Source organism: Caloenas nicobarica, chromosome 15 (assembly GCF_036013445.1).
Source record: "Caloenas nicobarica isolate bCalNic1 chromosome 15, bCalNic1.hap1, whole genome shotgun sequence".
NCBI classification, from domain to species: Eukaryota; Metazoa; Chordata; class Aves; order Columbiformes; family Columbidae; genus Caloenas; species Caloenas nicobarica.
In genome coordinates this window covers 2,293,231-2,311,069 of record NC_088259.1, presented here as the reverse complement: position 1 = coordinate 2,311,069, position 17,839 = coordinate 2,293,231, and the positions used below count along the sequence as shown (strand labels likewise).

The following is a 17,839-nucleotide window of genomic DNA, read 5'->3' as shown; positions in this document are numbered from 1 at the left end:
AATTGTGCTGGGCATGTGGAGGCTGCCTGGGTACCAGAGGTGGGCATCACCTCCCAAAACCTGGAGGTCGGGGTATTCACTTCCCCCTGCCTCCAAAATACCCCAGAAACAACAAACCTGCATGGTTAGACAGGCACGTAAGAGGACATATAGAAGAGGCTGTTCAACGTGAAATAATGTTTTTCTTTAGTTAAAAAAAGTTGTAGTAAGAAAAAAGGACACATACTCTGGGAATTTAAAAGTAAACCTGTGACAAGGCAGGACTAAACAGATTTTTAGGAACCACTTGCTAAAGACCCAGAGTCTAATAATAAATTTTTTTCCAAGTATTTTAGGACTGAAAAGCCTTGAAGAGGAGTCACAGGGTAAATAAGCATTGAGGTGTCAAGTGAGTGCTCATGGAAATGGGGTGTTGGCAGAACGGCTCCCAGCCCAGAGCCATCGCTGGTGCCAGACCCATCGGAGAGTCGCCCTTAAATTGAAGGCTTTGATAAAGACATTTTTAGCAAAGTAACACAGGCCACCTGGCTTTGATGGCATTTTTACTCTAGAATTGTAAAGGAGCCTGATGAGATGTTGGGAATCGCTAATAAATAGTGTTGGGGGCTGTCACCCGTCAGGGCCACGTCCATGGAAGGGGAGGTGTAGCAAATGTGAAACTAAAGGACAGTAGGTTTAGTTGGATATTGGATAAATCATTAGGAACTAGAATAAACACTGTGTCTATGAAAGTACTACACTGGTGAATAGTCAGCATGGCTTTTGTAAATCAGAGTTAGTCCTTGCGGTCTGCCCAGGATTTTGGAGGTAGCCACATCGCGGGCTGAGATTGGTCTGGGCTGTACGGTGCTCCTGGGTTCCCAAACCACTGCTGAGAAAGTTTCTCACCAAATGCTTTTAAAGAAGTTAAGCATTGTCCTGATGAGAGGTATTCTTGTAAATTAGTGACTGGTTAAAGAATAGGAAGCAAATCACAGGAAGAATGTCTCTGTTGTCATGGTGCGGAGCAGGAGAGAAGGTGCCAGCTGATTCCTGCAGTCGTCGGAGGTGCTGAAATGCAAACAGGGTCTGAAGAGTTGAAGAAGAATCTTAAGATGTGCCAAGTAATGCACACAGGGGAACCAGCCTTGTGTGTCTTTGCTTGGGGTGTCCCCGCTTCTGGAGGAGTCTATAAAACACTGGCAGAGAGTTCGTCATCTGCCTGCAGGTTGTCCCAGAGGCACATTCAGTGGTTGAGAAAGGGAGAAGGGGCAGAGCAGAAACCCTCGTGCTGCTGTGTGGTGCCTCTGACACCACGAGCTTTCCCACTGCTGTCCCAGAGCTGATGGGCTGGAAGAGCTGCAGAGAAGAGTCAGAACGATGTCTGAAAGCTGGCCCAGCCCAAGGAGAAGGAGACTTGTCACCTGTCCCTTAGCTGGGCCGAGAGCTCTGCAGGGGGAGGACGTGATGGGGAACAGCAAAACAGGGAATGGAACAGAGCGGGTGACAAGGTGCTCTCACACTTTGAGAACTAAAAGCCACTTAGGAAGGCAGCATGATTTAAACAACATTAGCAGGTTTTTCCCGTACTTTGTCATCTTGTAGTACGGAATGTCACTGGGTGCTTTGGTGCTCGTGGTTACAGTTGGGTTCATGCAGCCATTAGCTGCTGTAGTCTGGATGCTGTCCTGCTGCTGGAGCTCCGAGCTGCAGTCAGGCTGGGCAGACGGGGAGGCAGAGCTCGTTGCCCGCCCTGCCCGCGCTGCCCACCCTGCCTGCCCTGCCCGCCTGCTGCAGCAAGCATCCTGGGGCTGCGATGTGCCAGGTTTAGGCTCCTGAAGCTTCGTGTGTTTCTCCCCTGCGAAGGGACGTGGTGGCGTGTCAGTGCTGGCTGTTCCTGCAGACATGGTGGCCGGTAGCCCAGGCAAAGCCGTGGGCAGCCCGATGGCTCATGGAGATGTGTGTCTCAGGCCACTCAGCGTGCTGCACAAGAGCTCCCTGCGGTGCTGTGGAAGCAGAGGTGGTGGTTCCCTGTGGCACCGGGGCAGCAGCTGGTCAGGGTCAGCGGTCCTGCTGCTGCACAGGCCTGGCTGGGCTGCCACAGCCAAGCTATGAGTGTGCTTTGAAGCCACGTAGGAGCACAGATAACGCTGGCACTGCTTTCTCAGGCTTTTCCTGTTGACAAGAAACCAGGAGAAACTGAACCTCATCAAGGGAAATAGGAAAAGCCCATTCCTGGCTCACAGCAGTGCGCCGAGCTCTGGCTGCAGATTTGTGCTTATGTGGATGGCGGGAGCTTGCCATGGACTTGTAAGAACATGGCATGGAGCCTTTTGTCCTCAAGAGAAATGAGGCAGCCTTGGGTGCTAGAGGGTTTCTGGGGCTGGCAGTACCTTGCCTGGTTTCCCTGCGCCTGCACAAGCCCTGGACATGAGCTGCTTGGTCCCACAGGCCAGGTGTTTGGTGGCTCTTCCATGGCAGGGCATGCAGCAGACCTTCTGGCTGCTCCAGCTGGAGGCAGGTGCTGCTCCCCGGTGCCACCACTGCTTCCCGGCCACAGCAGGCTGTGACGGCTGATGCCCACAGGACATCCCATGGCACAGTGCTGGCACTGCTGGCGCTGGGGCCTGCAGCGCTGCCTGGGAGGTGGCTGAGGTGGACACTGAGGCGCAGAAATTACTTTGCAACCTGTGAGGTTATAATGTTTATTCAGCGCTGGACACACGGGGGATAGCTCCGCCCAAGACGTGTAAATTTCCAGCAGCTGCGAGCTTGGTTAAATGCTGTAAAGTATTACATATTCATGAAAGTTCTAGGAATGCCTATACGTATTCATAGCCTGTTCCCGAGAAGGCAGTTCTTATTACAATGAGTTCCAGGAAATCATTTCCATAGTCTCCACCTCCAGCCCCTTCTGGTTGCACCTGCGCAGTGATCGTGGGCCGGGGTCTTCTCCGCTGTAGACTTTTACCTCTGGCCTGGTGTGCTGAGTTGGCTGGGACTCAAACTGGTGAGTTGGTCAGAACTGGCGTATCTCCTGTCCTGTGCCCAAGATTCTGTTATCTAGTTCACCCAAGGATGCAGCTAGGGTTTTTTAATCCTTGCCAGGCCTGTGAAGTTGTCAGCAAACTCCTGTTTCTCATACAATAACTTACACAAAACTCTAAGCTAGGCAATTCTATGTGGGTTAAGGGTTAGCTCTTTAAATGTTAGCTCCTTAAGTGTTCGTTCTTTAAGTGTTACTTAGTTCGTTCCCTGTATCAACATGTCTGTGCTGCCACCATGATGGGCTTACCTAGAGGCTGGAGGGGCTGTTGGCAGCCTGGAGGTGATGCAGGAGGAGCAGAAGGATTGCTTGCATTACAGTAGCCAGATCCGTTGCTTGTTGGGTGGTCTGCCTGGAAGCCGGCAGCCCCTTGCAAGACCCAGGGCTACAAGCTGTGGCTGGGAAGGAGTTCTCCCTCCTGCTGTGCAACGATGCTGAAGATTTGCTTTCTGTCTGGTGTCTGCACTTGGCTGCTGTTCAGTGCAGAAGCCGAAGGAGATCCAGGCTCTTGGGGGTCTGTGAGCTTTGTAGCTAATCCAGTAAATTGTTGCAGCTGATCCCGAGCTTGCAAGATCTGAGGAATGCAAAGGCTGGGACTGATCCTGTTGCTCAGCCTGTGGGCTCAGAGGCAGCATCTCTAGTGCTGATTTTTTGCCAGTTCAGAATAGGTTCCCCTCAATTGCTTGGGTGCACTTTGATGGCTTGTCCGTGTGACAGGATGGCTGATCTCCCTGTCGCAGGTCGCTGGAGCAGCCGAGGCCAGAGCAGAGGGCTGGGGGTGGCCGCGTGCGGGCAGGGGTGCCGGTGCAGCCTGTCTGGCTGGTGCCAGATGTGCCGGCAGCCCCGCTTGTGAGTACCTGCAGGTGTCTCAGGGGATGGAGGTGCCTCGGGGATCTTTTCCCCTTTGCAGCCTGTTTCATTTAATTCCTCCCTCTAATGCAAATCAGAAATCTGAGCATACACAGTGCCCTGCGCCTAGACCACTCCGAATGGGCTCCAGTTCTCAGCCATGGGATGTAGACATTTACATTCTCTCCCGCAGCTCGGGGATGTCTGAAGAGCTGGATGGTGGTGGGGGTTGTGGCGCTGGGGCATTGCTGCCGCGGGCACCGGCACCACTGCACCCCTGGCCTGGGGCAGCCATGGGCGCAGGGTGCCGGGGCCAGCGCTGCCACCGTCCCTGCAGGCACGACACTGCCCAGTGCTGCCCGGGCCACTCACCACAGCCCCACAGCTTCCCCCCGAGGGGCTGCCACCCCCAGGCTGGCGGGACAGGCCTGGTAGGGGCTCAGCCCTGTGCCTTGTCTCATGGGACAGCCACCAAACACCCATCTGCAGGACCGGCTTCCAGCCCCGGTCACGCTGCTGGGCCCGGGCTGGTGCCGACCTGTCGGCCCGGAGACAGTGAGCCAGGCCGGGGATGGCCGCAGCTCGCCTGGGACACGGCTGAGCGCGAGTTAAAAGGAGTGAATTGGGTGGCTGTGGGTGAGAAGTTTGCCCTCTCCTGTGGAGGATGTGGGGTTGGCTCTCCCGCTGGGCAGCTCCGTGCTGGTGCTGCCAGGGCAGAGCGCAGGGACCTGCCCGGGCACCCCGCAGCGACAGGCTCAGCCGTACCCCAGGGATGGGTGCTGGCCATCCCCCAGTCGCAGGCAGAGCGCGGAGGGAGCCATGGGCTGGCTGAGCGTGCAGGCAGGGCCAGGCGCTGCCTGTGCCAGGGCGCTGGGGATGGGAACTCGCTGCACAGCAGCTGAGGTGGAGCCTGACATGTTACTTTCCCCATCCTTGTGCACAGCTACGCTTCTGCCCGGCCCTTTGTACATCCCTTGCTCTCTGCCCCTCTGGCACTACTGAAAGGGATGTTTCTGATCCCTGCTGTGAACCCTCACCCACGGCTCCCTTCCTGGGCTGTCCCCTGGCTGCCCCACCAGGCCGGGCTGCTCCCGAGGAGCCGGGATCGCTGCTGACAGTCCTGGGCTCCTGATCGCAGACACTCCTGCTACTGCTGGAGCACATCTGGGCCTTTTCAGGCAGTTTTCTGGTTGGGCTGCCATGGCAGAGCACGCCAAGAGGCAGCTGAATTCCTGTCGGTGTCCAGCACTGGAAAGTTTGTAGGAACTGAAGGGAGAGCTGGAGCAGGATGAGCAGCTCTGGCTCCCGAGCACCCAGCAGCTCCCAGGAAAGGTGCAGGTCTAACCCCCTCGAATGGACCTGGGGGCCTGTTTCTTGTTGCAGAGGCCGCAAGGCATCCTTAATGCCCTCTCATGCCCTGCTGGGACAATCCCTGGCTCCGGGCAATGGGCAGGAGGTGGCCTGGGCGCGTGGGTCGCTATGGGGCTCAGCAGGTGGGGTGTAGGGGTACGATCAGAGGCAGGACTGTGCCGGGAGGCACAGCAGAGGGGCCAGCCGCCCTGCGCTGGACCTGCGTGGGCTGGGGGGGAACCGAAAGGCCTCTCCAGCCTGTGAGCCTCTGTCGGGCAGGGAAGAGGTGTCCTCCTCTGTGAGCTGCCTCTGCGTGTGGTGGCCATTAACCATAGTACCCCGTATGTTGAGGGATATTGCTCGCGCTGCACCCAGGTGATTGGAGCCTGTCTGGGGCTGCAGGTCCCCCTAAAGCACTTGCTATTTCTATATGTGGCATTTGCTTCACACGCCACCTTTCTGTTCTCTCTGCAGCTGCCAAACTTCAAAGCGCTGAGCTGCTCCTCGATGTCGGATGCCTGGGAGTGTGAGGCACAGGACCCCTTTGCCAGCAGCGAGGAGCAGGACGAGGTGCCCAGCCAGGTGACGGTGACAGCCATGGACACGGGTGGCCAGTGCCAGTGCCCAGAGGAGGAGCCTGACGAGGCTCCTCAGAAGCGGACGAGCACCCAGAACGGGATGCAGGACAGTGGGGGTGGGGGCACAGGGGTGAAGAAGAAACGGAAGAAAAAGGATCTGGGAGAGCAGGAAGGGGGAGAAAAAGCATCTGTGGAGGTGAAACCAAAGAGGAGGAGAGAGCCTAAAGAACCAAAAGAGCCTAAAAAGGCCAAGGAGCCCAAGAAGCCGAAGGAGCCCAAGCAGAGGGAGGTGGCCAAGAAGCCCCGGAAACCTCGGGAACCCAAAGTCCCCAAGGAGCCTAAAGACAAGAAGAGCGGCTCTGAGCCTGCCCCCAGAGCAAGATCCAGGAAGAGCAGGTGCGTGGTGGTGTGACCTTGTCTCTGTCCCCGGTGTGGGGTTGCAGAAGCTTCGGCTGAGAGAGCTGCGCTGGGCCACCACATTGCAGGTGGGCGGGCTGGACGTGGCGGTCAGGAGGCCAGGATGAACTCTCCGGCCATGCAGAGACAGGACACGTGGGTGCCCTTTTGGGGGATGAGGCCCTTGAGACCCCAGATCCAGAAGAGACCAAAGAGTCTTGGCCCCTCCTTGGCCTGGCCCTTGTGCCGAGTGTCCTGGGGGGCAGAGGGACCGTAGGGAGGCGTCTCACCAGGCCAGCGAGGTGCACGGTGCCTGTCTTGCCTGTTTTGGGGTACAGGCAGCGGGTATGTGAGCCGAACCTGACCCCGGGCTGTCTGTGCAAGCGAGGGTCCCCGCATGCCCGGGGTCCGGCAGCCTGGCCTTCCCTCGGCTCAGCTTTGGCGGATGGTGGAGCTCATCCCGTCTCCTCTCCCCATCCTGGCCGGCAGGACCTGTCCTTCCCTTGCGGTTGCGGAGCTGTGCTGGCAGACGAGGTTGGGAGCAGGGGGAGGCCCGAGGACTCCCTTGTACTGCACAGCCCAGTGCCACTGCCTGTGGTAATTCCTCATCCTTTTAATAAACAGGCTGATAGGACAGAAGCTCTCATTTCTTAGCTCTGGTTGCTTTTTAATTGGGAATGAGTGCAGTTAGCAGAGCAGGTCTCAGCAGCACCAGCGTCATTTGGTTTACTGTTGTGGACTGGTGAGAATAAGTGTTTTTGGAGAGGCCTGTGCAAAGCAGGCCTATCGATTTGAGCTGAACCCTCCTCCTGTACTGTGAATAATCCATAGGGTGAATATATTTCTGCTGTAAATGGGATTAGTGTAGGAGCCAGCTGGGAATTTTTCAGCATAACCTCTCTTTCTTGGAAAACACCAGTTTGCCAGACTTCTGGAGGGCACTTTCCTGGAAATGGTCACCAGAATGGGTGTCCCAGGGTCAGTGGGATCTGCCCACCTCACTCTCGTCATGCCTGCCCGCAGGACACGTGTGCAGGACAAGGATCAAGCCCGGGGTCTTCCACAGCCCGGCTCCTTCGGAGCTCGCTGACAGCAGGTGTGGAGCTGGCGCCAGGGGGGCTGGTAGCGCCATTGGTGTGGGCTGGTGGGGAAGAGACACTGTGGGGAAGGGAAGGTATGGGGCAGCATCACTCCCACGCCAGGATGGCACGGAGCTCTGTAGGGCAAGAGCTGGGTGCCGTGTCCCCAGCGGGTCCCTGGGCTGTGCAGCGCTGTCACTTCTGGTGTCCCTTCAGTCTGCACGTGAGGGAACCGTGAGCAGTCGTGGGCCAGTGAGCCGGAGCAGATTGGGATGGACAGATCAGCGGACAGTGCCGGGAGGGCAAGGGAAGGGCTCTCAAGGCCCCGAGGAGGCCTGGCCTGGGGAGGGAAGGAGAGGGGCTGCAAGCAAGGAAGGGAAGGGCGAAGCCGGGGTAAAGGCAGCATTGAGCGCCAAGGAGGATCCTGGGGTGAGGGACGCAGCTAGCAGCTTTTCCTAATGCCACCTCTGCTCCACCAGTAAGAAACTGCCATATGCAGAAGTCCACTCCCACGGTGGGACCTTTGGGACCAGACCAAATCAGGGGAAGCCTGGGGAGGAGAAGACCATGGAGGCCTGGGCTCCTGGAGGCACTCAAGGCTCTAGTCCAGGAGCTTGTTGCCACCTGGCAGGTCCCTGGGCTGCCAGCGGTGCCTGCACAGGGTGCTAAAGCAGCCGGTGACAGTGTGACCTGCCGTAGGGAGCTGGTGGGCAGGTCCTGCTGCTGGACGTGGGGCTAGTGGCAGTGTAACCCCAGCTGCAGAGCTGGGCACCCTGGTCCCTCCTGAAAAGGCACGGCGGGGTTTGGGAGTACCAGGAGGGGGCTGAGGGGGGATCCACTTGCTGTGCTGGGGGCCGATTAATATAACTCCATAACATATCATGCAGCCAGATGTGGGAGTCTGGGGGTGCCACAGAGCTCTGTGCTTTCCTGATGCCCCGTCCCAGTGGAGCCTGGGCCTGTGGAGCTTCGTCCTGCTCACCCCCACCTTCCAGGAGGATCAGGTCCACCCTGCTGCTTGGAAAGTCCAGCCCGTGGGTCCTCCTTGCAGCTTCCCCCTCCGCAGCTGCTCTGCGAGCCTCTTGTGGGCCTGTTGCCTCGGCTCTGGGTCAGCCACCAGCAAACCACCCACAGGAGGAACGGCTGCGGGGCGGAGGCACCCGTGGGTGTCAAGGTGGCAGCTCTGCAGGGACAGGGGCCGTGTGTCCCCTTGTGCCCGCCGGCTGGGCCTGGCAGCGCAGAGAGGGAGAGGCGAGCGGCAGGCAGGGGAAGCCTCAGTGCGAGTGGAATGATTGCAGGGAGTCCTCTAAGTGGCAGATAATGGTGGCATAATTTCTTCTAAATTATTTCTAATAATAGCCAGCTACTGGTTCATGAATGAAGCAGTTGTTAATTGTGACTTACAAATCAATATCTCGGGAGTTATTGCTCGGGTGGCAGCAATGCTCGCAGTGCATTTTCAGGGCCTCTAATTGAAGTGTGAGTGCATGGCCAGGGCGTTTTTGGCCTGAACAGCGGATTTTTAACTGCTTGTTTTTTGCTGGCCCCAGGCGAGCAGTGATTTTTCTCATGTGATGTGGGTAAAACCTCGACACAGCTTTGTAAGAAACAGTTCCTCTGCCACTGTGCCGGTTTGGGCTGTGGAGGGGACAGATGGTGGGACCATGAGTGAGGAAGGGGACATTGCTCAGCCTGGGGACAGGCACCAGCTCTTTGAGATCTTTCCCTTAACTGTGTTCCCTGCAGAAAGTGAGGGTGGACGGGCACATTGAGAGAGGTTGTTTTACGCTGGTGCTTCCTGGGCACTTTCCCTTGCGTGGGCAGGTTGTGCTGGGTGCCACGGCAGGACAGGTGGCCCTGCCCCCAGAGCGTGCCACGGGGATGACTGCGTCTGCATGTTTTATATTCACAGGAAGGGAATGCACAGGGAGCAGGGCCCAAATCCCCTCTGTGACTGGAGCATGGAGGGCAGTTGCCTGGTGGGACGGAGCCTCCTGGCCAGCCCTAGGAGGTGGTGGTGACCAACGTGGTGGCCATTGCACCGGTGGGACTCTGGGACCCGCATCCTCCCCATGTTCATAGTGATCATGGGCCTTAACTCCCTCCGGCTGAAGGCACAAGCCAGTGGCTGCTCAGCTGCCGTCCCGGGAGGGGACTCGGTGCTGTGGGTCAGGGAAGACAAACCACGAACTGGAGCAGCTTCTGCCTTAACACTGCTGTAAGGTCTGGCAGGGCTGGGCAGCACACTTGGGAGGTTGCTGGCAGGATGGCCCGTCCTTCTCAAACTGGGCTAGAAGGTTTGTCTTGAGGGTGCCAGGACACAGGTTGCTCCTGGAGCTGCTGAACTGTATCCCTGATTTCGTTGGAGCAGGATGTGTCTGTGAGTGCCTTGTTGCCCTGGCCTGCTGGGGTTGCTGGTGGGGAGAACCTTTTTGCACCCGCGCTGGACATGGGTCCCTTTCTCGGTCTCCAGGTGGGGCAGAGGCTGCCGTGCTCTGTGCAGGACCTGCCTTTGCTCTAGAGATTTCATGGTCGCAGAAGGGGCAGCCCTGCCTGGAGGGGAGAAGCTGGCCTGGTTCCTCATCGCCTGAGACGCTATCCAGAGCGTCCTGACCTCACACATCTGGGCTCCCCATGCCGAAGGAGCTGGCCATGAGCTGGACCCCATCTCATGTAGCCCTGTGGGGCTGTTCCCTTGGCTGTGGGGAGCCCCCAGCCCCTTCCTGCCCCACACCAGAGATGGGCAGGTGGACACTTTCGTCCCAGTGTACTGGAACTGGATGGAGAAATACTTGAGGGTGATGAATGAGCATCACTGATTGGGGATCCCCAATGCTGAGGGTGCCCCAGGAGCCTTGAGCTGCCTATGGGTGATCCGATGCGAGCAGAGCCCTGTATGGGTGCCTGCTGGCTGTCCCTCGGGATCCCTAGGACAAGATCTAACTGTCAGTCTGTCTTGGCAGCAAGGACACCCCTGTGGAGAAGAAGAAGAAAGGGAAGAGGAAAAATGAGATACCAGTGGACAGTTTGGATTTGGATCAGGATCTCCTGAGCCCATCCGTGCAGAGCCCAGAGGAGTCTGCAGAGTCGGCCGACAGCCAGGTATGTCCGAAGGCCTTGGCTGTCTCTGAGTGGGGGAAGATCTAGGTCCTGGGGTGCAGCAATCAGAGAGCACTTTCAGCAGCATGGCTGGTAGACCCCGGACCCAGAGATCTACCAGCCACACTGCTTAAAGGCAGCTGGTGGCCCTGGGTTGGGTGCACGCTGCTGCCCTGGGTGCTGCATGTCCCTCAGCCTGGAGTTTCCCTCTCCTCCATGGCTCCGGGCAGCTGCTCTTTGCCTCCACAGCACAGAGAGGCAGGTCAGCCCTGCAGGGCTGGGGAGCTGCACGTGTCTCTGCAGGGCTCCTCTGCCTTGGGGCTCAGGGGCTGATGGAGCTGTGTGGATCATGTGTGTTGGAGACATCAGTTTGCCCCCAAGGGCTGCTGTTCTTCCCACCACCTCCATCCCACTGTGGCAGGGGTTGGGCTGGAGATCAGGCAGCCCTGGGGCTTTCTCTCCTCTGCTCAAGCAAGGAGGAGGTACTTGGTCTGCCCACCCCCCCATCACTGCCTTTTTCATCCCATACCCAGAAACGCCGCTCAGGACGGCAAGTGAAGAGGAGGAAATACAACGAGGACCTGGATTTCAAGGTGGTGGATGATGATGGCGAGACAATAGCCGTGCTGGGAGCTGGGCGAACCTCTGCGCTCTCCGCCTCTACTCTGGCATGGCAGGCAGAGGTAGGGCTGGATGTGGGACTGGGGTGACAGGGCCGCCTGCCCCACACAGAGCGTCCCGAGGGTGTCAGTGCTGAGGTTCAAGAAAGTGGGGGATCCCAGCACAAGGATGGGGTGAGAGTGTGCCTGTCTGGGAGGCTGTGCAGGGACTGTGAGTGCACAAAGGGATGGGCAAGAGGTCTGCAGGTCCAGTTGTCTCCCACCTGCTTGGAGACTAAGGCCTCTGGAACATGCCAGGTAGCTGGACACGTCCCTGAAGGCATGACCCACCATTGCCCATGCCCACCTTTGGCTCCTGTCTCTGTAGCTGCTGTCCATGAGGTTGGTCTATTATTTTGGCTCTGCCAGCCAAGGGTTTTGTAGGTACCACGTCATCATTTTCTGCCCACACTGCTGCTCTCCATCAGTGCCTCAAAGTGTAGAGATGCTCAGCCTGACACCTGCCAGCCAAGCTGACGTACTGGACAGTGTGGCAGAGCCCTGGGCAGCGTGGCAGGACTATGGACAGTGTGACAGGGCTCTGGGCAGTGTGGCAGAGCCCTGGGCAGCGTGGCAGGACTCTGGACAGCGTGGCAGAGCCCTGGGCAGCGTGGCAGGGCTCTGGGCAGTGTGGCAGAGCCCTGGGCAGCGTGGCAGGACTCTGGGCAGTGTGGCAGGGCTCTGGGCAGCGTGGCAGGGCTCTGGGCAGTGTGGCAGAGCCCTGGGCAGCGTGGCAGGACTCTGGACAGTGTGGCAGGGCTCTGGGCAGTGTGACAGAGCCCTGGGCAGCGTGGCAGGACTCTGGACAGCGTGGCAGAGCCCTGGGCAGCGTGGCAGGGCTCTGGGCAGTGTGGCAGAGCCCTGGGCAGCGTGGCAGGACTCTGGACAGCGTGGCAGAGCCCTGGGCAGCATGGCAGGGCTCTGGGCAGCGTGGCAGAGCCCTGGGCAGCGTGGCAGGACTCTGGACAGCGTGGCAGAGCCCTGGGCAGCGTGGCAGGGCTCTGGGCAGTGTGGCAGAGCCCTGGGCAGCGTGGCAGGACTCTGGACAGTGTGGCAGGGCTCTGGGCAGCGTGGGAGGGCTCTGGGCAGCGTGGCAGAGCTCTGGGCAGCATGGCAAAGCTCTAGACAATGTGGCAGGGCTCTGGACAGTGTGGCAAGGACCAGCTGGTGTCACTGCAGGTCAGGTCTTGCTGCCCTGCTGCCTTCGCCCGCTGGTTCAGCACTGGCTCGTGGTGGGTGCTGGCAGCTCCTTCCTGCTGGTCAGTGTGTTGGATCCTGCAGCTCATTCCCTCCCTTTGGTTTCTAACAAAGCTGCCAAATACTAATAATGGTCACTAATTGTTTTCATAGTGTTCCCATGTCCCTCTCTAGTCCCCTCTTCACAAGGCTTTGGTGTGGGTGTCAGTCAGCTCTGTTGTTAAGTCAGTAAACGGGACCTGGCCTGTTCCCCCCGCCTGGCCAGGGGCTGCCGCACACCCGGGAGGAGCTGCCGGTGCTGCCCCAGCTGCTGCGCGGGGCCGTGTCCCAGCGGGGCTCTGGCTGTGTGTGACCAAGGGAGATTTTCCAAGCAGCAGGTGGGGATGGGTTGGCTTCGGCATGTGTCCATGCTGCCGCCCTGCTCTCCTCTTGTCCTGGACTGCCACCTCAGTTTGTCCTGCTCCAGATGAGTTACAAAGGCTGGTGTCTGATGGCAGCAGGGCTCTGCTTGGCGGCTGCTCTGGGCTCCTGCCAGCAGCTTGGCCTGGCCGTGGCTGCTCCCAGGTCAGGACTGACCTGGCAGGGCAAGGTGGGTGTGCTGAGGCCTCAGGGCTGCTGCCCCATGGCTTGGACTTGCAGGCTTCCCTGCTGGATCCTGGCCATGTTCCTCAGCAGCTCTCTGGGGCAGCGCAGGGCTCCTCTGGCAGCCAGCGCTGAGCCACAGGCCTGTGTGAGCCGGCTGGACTGCGGGTCAGCATGGGAGCTCCCAGCCACGGAGCGCTGGATGCGGCTGCGATGGCAGCGCTGTGCCCCGGCCGTGCTCACACAAGCCTTTGTGGCCAGGGTCAGGCTGGAGCCCAGTAGCGCCAGGGTGGATGCCCAGGTGAGGGGAAATGAGCACTGCATGAGCTGTCACCGCTCCTGCAGTGCCGGCTCCGCTGGCTTGTGGGCTGGGAGAGGAGCCCGTGCTGTTCTGTGCTGGAGAGTGCCAGAGCCAAGCCACACCATGAGCCGGTGAAACAGCACTGTGCTCTCCTGTTCCCAGGAGCCTCCTGAGGATGATGCCAATATCATTGAGAAGATCCTTGCCTCCAGGATGGTGCAGAAGGAGGTGAGTGGCAGAGGTTCAGTGGGGTTGGAAGTCCCTGGGCAGAGGGAGGAGATGGGACCTGGCTGCTTTGTGCAGCAGACACATGAGACGTAGCAGCGTTGGTGCTGCTGTGCTGTTACTTGCACTCGCTCATCGCGGGGTGCTGCTGTGCTGTTACTTGCACTCGCTCATCGCGGGGTGCTGCTGTGGTGTGCCCAGACCGGCACCATTCTGAGTCGCGGATCAAAGTGGTGCCTCTCCTGCCGTGGGCACCAGAAAGCCCCTGGAGATGAGCCTGATGCCCAGGAGGTGTTTGAGTCCCCCTTGTGTAAGGGTGGTCTCACACCATGTTCCCTGGGGCCACTGAGCCTGCGGAGCCAGCAGTGCCAGCAGCGCTGGGTGGCTGGCCACCCTCCCTGGCTGTGGGGCTCAGCCCATGGCCGGGCAGGGGACACTGTCTGTCCCCAGGCCACAGAGGATGCCCCCATGGTTCTGCACAGGCTCTGACTGTCACTAACTCTCCTTCCCTTGGTTGCAGGCTCATCCCGGAGGCCTGGCGTTTGAGATGGAGGAGTTCTACGTCAAGTACAGGAACTTGTACGTGCAGTGTTGTGCTGCTCTGTGCCGCGGCAGAGGGCCCTGTGCATGCAGGAGCGAGGGCTGTGTGCTCCCATCTCCCCGTCTCGCTGCCCCTGTCCTCCTGAGGCAGCCCTGGCAGTGGGAAGCAGGAAAGCTGCTGCAGCCCCAGAGCTCAGTCTTGGCTGGTACCTGGGCCACGGCTTCCCCCAGTTTGGGGTTGCACGTGGCGAGGCGCAGGCTGGGTGTTCTCCAGGTTGCTGCGAGCTCCCTGCTGGTCTGCGTGGTGGATGGGATTGGGTCCAAAGGCCTCTTTGGTCGTGTTTCGTTGATTTTTTTTTTTTCCTCCACAGCTCCTACCTCCACTGTAAGTGGGCAACTCTGGAGGAGCTGGAGAAAGACCCCAGGATCTCCCAGAAGATAAAGCGCTTCCGGAACAAGCAGGCTCAGATGAAGCATATTTTTACAGAGGTGAGAGCTGAGCATGACAACCAGCTGCGCCCAAGCCCAGCCCTCTGGGGCCCAGTGTGGGGCTGAGCAGGCCAAGAGCTGCACGCTGCCTCTGGCACCTCCCTGCCCAGTGCTGAAATTCCAGGCTGGGGATGGGCAGGCAGGGTGCACTGTGCCGTAGCTCAGCGATGTCAGGGTGCTGCCCAGATCCCTGCCCGTGCCCTGTCGCTGGCACCACCACAGTGCCCGGGCAGCAGCCTGGCACCCTGAGCTTCCAGGCTGGTTTGAACCGGGGCACAGCAGAGGAGGGTGAGCGGGTGGGGGTGCTGGAGCCAAGGGGCCGTGACAGTGCCCTCAACACCCGCAGTGTCACTGGCAGAGGTATGGGCAGGGTGACAAATGTCACTTGCAAGGCACTGCCAACCCTGGAAGCGCTGCTCAGTGGGAGGGAGGGCAGCGTGCAGTGCTGGAAGTGCTTTCATGGTGGAGCAGAGATGCTGTGGGAGAGAGTGAGCTATAAATACTTGGGCTTAGGGCAGCTCCTGCCTGTTCTGCTCCGTAAGCAGATTAATCTTGTTTAATATGAAAGGTGTTCTATAATTTATCTTGCTGCTTTGGAGATAGTTGTTGGATCTCCTCAAACTGCCCCTTACAAGTATAAATCAGGCCAGTAGGCTATGAAAATTTATCCATGAATGTAGTTGGAATGCTGGGGCTGTGTGACACATTTCTGACTCCTGAGTCTGTTTGGGGTCGTTCCCAGGATGCAGAGAAAAAAGCATGTGTTGGAACACACTGTACCACTAACAATTTAGCAAGGAGCAAATGCTTTTTCCTGTGACTAACTGGGACTTGAGGAGCTGTGAACATAGAATCCTGTTTTTTCTCCTGCCCAAGCCCTAGACAATGTGTCTCTCGAGGACAACTGTTAGTCTAGAGCCTGCTGCTCCCCAGGGATTCCTGGCAGGAAGATGAGCCTCAGGAGCAGTTGCTGCTGGTGGCATCCAAGCTGAAGGTGGGCAGAGAGAGAGGCAGAAACAGAGAACACAGTGTCATCCCTCGCAGAGGAGTTCAGCGGGTGCTGTGTGCGGCTCTGTGCTGTGGCAGTTACAGCTCTGGGTGCTGCATGTAAGCTGGAGCATGCAGCTCAGGGCTTTGTACCTTGGGGCCAGATGGGCTGCAGAGGACGTTCCTGCCTCCCAGCAAGGGCAGCATGGAGCCCGCAGCTGCTCTAAAGCAAGAGCTTTGCATTCTGCAGGGCTCCTGCGTCCTCCTTGCCCAGAGACAGATGTCACGTACCTGTGCCCAGGGCACTTGGCGTGCTCTGCACAGCGAGCAGCGTCCTGGGGACAGGTGTCCTGCAGCTGTTTACTCATGCTTGCCATCTGGTTAACCCTGGAATCACCTTGAACTTACCTCTCTTTTTACTCTTTGCTATCGCAGCCTGATGAGGATTTGTTCAACCCAGACTATGTGGAGGTAGATCGAATTCTGGAGGTGGCTCACACGAAGGACCCTGACACCGGGGAGGTACGTGGCTGCATCGCTTGCTTGGTCTATGGAGGGAGGAAAGAGGCTGGGCAGGAGGCCCAGACCCACGACGTGCATCGCGTGTCATCTCTGAGCACCCTGAGGCCTTCCCAGCCATGCACATCCCCGGGGACCCCTTAGCACAGGGGTAAATGGAGGGCCGCTGGCCGTCCCTGTGGCTGGATCTCGGTCGCAGCCTGTGCCCAGATGCGGAGGCTGAGCGGCTGGAGCCCTGCGCTGACCCCCAGCCTCTCTCCACGCTGCAGGAGGTGACTCACTACCTGGTGAAGTGGTGCTCACTGCCCTACGAGGAGAGCACCTGGGAGCTGGAGGAGGATGTCGACCCAGGGAAGATTAAAGAGTTTGAAGCCCTCCAAATCCCTCCAGAAATCAAGCACATGGTAACGTACCCAGAGGTAACGTACCCGGCTGGCAGCTCGCTGCCCTGGGCAGGCAGGGACCTTCTTGTCCCCACTGCTGCAGTGCAAGCCCCATATCCTCCCCTCTGGATGGGTTAGTTAGCAGGACCTGAGGGTGGGATCTGGTGGCCCAGACCTTGCTGTGAATCAGCTGTCAGTGACTGTTGTGAAGTGTTGTCCCGATGCGCAGCCCCAGAAGCAGGGTCTGCCCTCGCTGAGCATCAGCCTCTTCCCTTCCACGGACCTTGCTCCTGCTCTCTCCTCTTAGGAGCGCCCAGCATCTGACTCCTGGCAGAAACTGGAGAAGTCCCGGGAGTATAAGAACAGCAACCAACTGCGGGAGTATCAGCTGGAGGGAATGAACTGGCTGCTCTTCAACTGGTATAACAGGTGAGGAGGGGCTGGAGCCCTGTGCTCCCACGAGGAGTCCTAGTGTGTGCAGTCACAGGAGCAGCAGTGCTGGGGGAGCAGAGCTGGCAAGTGGGCCTGACAGAGCAGCTGCTGAGACCTTCCAGTGCAGGAGCTGGCAGGCAGCTGCCAGAAAAACTGTGTTTGTTTTAGCTTTGCAACTGAGTCTTTAGGAATGTTTCTCCCTGGTAAATGCTGATGAGTCTTGGAGATAGTGGGGCTTAGCTATGGTATTGGCCAGGCTACTGGTGACCCATTCCTGTGGCAGGAGTGCAGGAATCTGCATGTTCTCAGCTGCAGCAGGCCGTCAGACACATCTCTTACTGGCTAGTGTGTGCCCAAAGGACAGCATCATTCATAGAGAGTCCATCATCTTGCAAGAAGTTGGATGGTCTGGCTTACCCAGACTGGTTTGGGCCACTGTACCAACGTTCCTCCATGCTGCAGAGTCGGAGAGGTGTGGGTGGAGGTGATGTGCCTGACATCCCATCAAGCAGCTGGCAACAGGGTGTTTCCTGCCCCCGAGAGCCCCATTCACGTGCCTCTGTCCATCTCTGCAGGAAGAACTGCATCCTGGCTGACGAGATGGGGCTGGGGAAGACAATACAGTCAATCACCTTCCTCTCAGAAATATTCCTGATGGGCATCCATGGCCCCTTCCTCATCATCGCACCTCTCTCCACCATCACCAACTGGGAGAGGGAGTTCCGCACCTGGACAGAGATGAATGCCATCGTGTACCACGGCAGCCAGATCAGCCGGCAGATGATCCAGCAGTACGAGATGGTGTACAGGGACGCACAGGTGACTGACACACACAACACTCCCGGGATGTGTCCCCCAGCCCTGGCTTCCTTTACTTGGGAGTCACTGAGCTGCGTGTGGAGCTCGTGGTTCACCTGGAGAGGGAAAAGTGATCTTTTAAGACCTCTTTGCTGGCATGGGCTCAGGGTGCACTGTATGTGAGTGGAGAACAGGCCCAGCTCATGCAGAAAGGGGACAATGCAGCAGAGCCCCAGCTGTGGTTCTTATCCAGGCCTGTTTGTCTGCCCTGAAGCAGCGTCTGCTTTGGAGAGACACAGCCTGCAGCCAGCAAGGAGGCCTGCAGGAACCTGCCCACTGCTTGAGGGAGAT

The 17,839-nt window shown here is 58.5% G+C and overlaps 1 protein-coding gene across 6 annotated transcripts in view; it reads left to right on the top strand.

Annotated features, from left to right (window-relative positions):
- CHD6 (chromodomain helicase DNA binding protein 6) overlaps positions 1–17,839 on the top strand; it is an 89,191-nt gene that overhangs the window by 37,512 nt on the left and 33,840 nt on the right. For all 6 annotated transcript variants that reach the window (XM_065645983.1, XM_065645980.1, XM_065645982.1 and 3 more), the window contains 10 exons: positions 5,699–6,198; positions 10,241–10,379; positions 10,910–11,059; positions 13,278–13,343; positions 13,861–13,919; positions 14,252–14,369; positions 15,792–15,878; positions 16,145–16,279; positions 16,566–16,687; positions 17,266–17,509. In XM_065645983.1, coding sequence (XP_065502055.1) covers positions 5,699–6,198; positions 10,241–10,379; positions 10,910–11,059; positions 13,278–13,343; positions 13,861–13,919; positions 14,252–14,369; positions 15,792–15,878; positions 16,145–16,279; positions 16,566–16,687; positions 17,266–17,509 — 1,620 coding nt within the window. The remainder of the gene's footprint in view (positions 1–5,698; positions 6,199–10,240; positions 10,380–10,909; positions 11,060–13,277; positions 13,344–13,860; positions 13,920–14,251; positions 14,370–15,791; positions 15,879–16,144; positions 16,280–16,565; positions 16,688–17,265; positions 17,510–17,839) is intronic.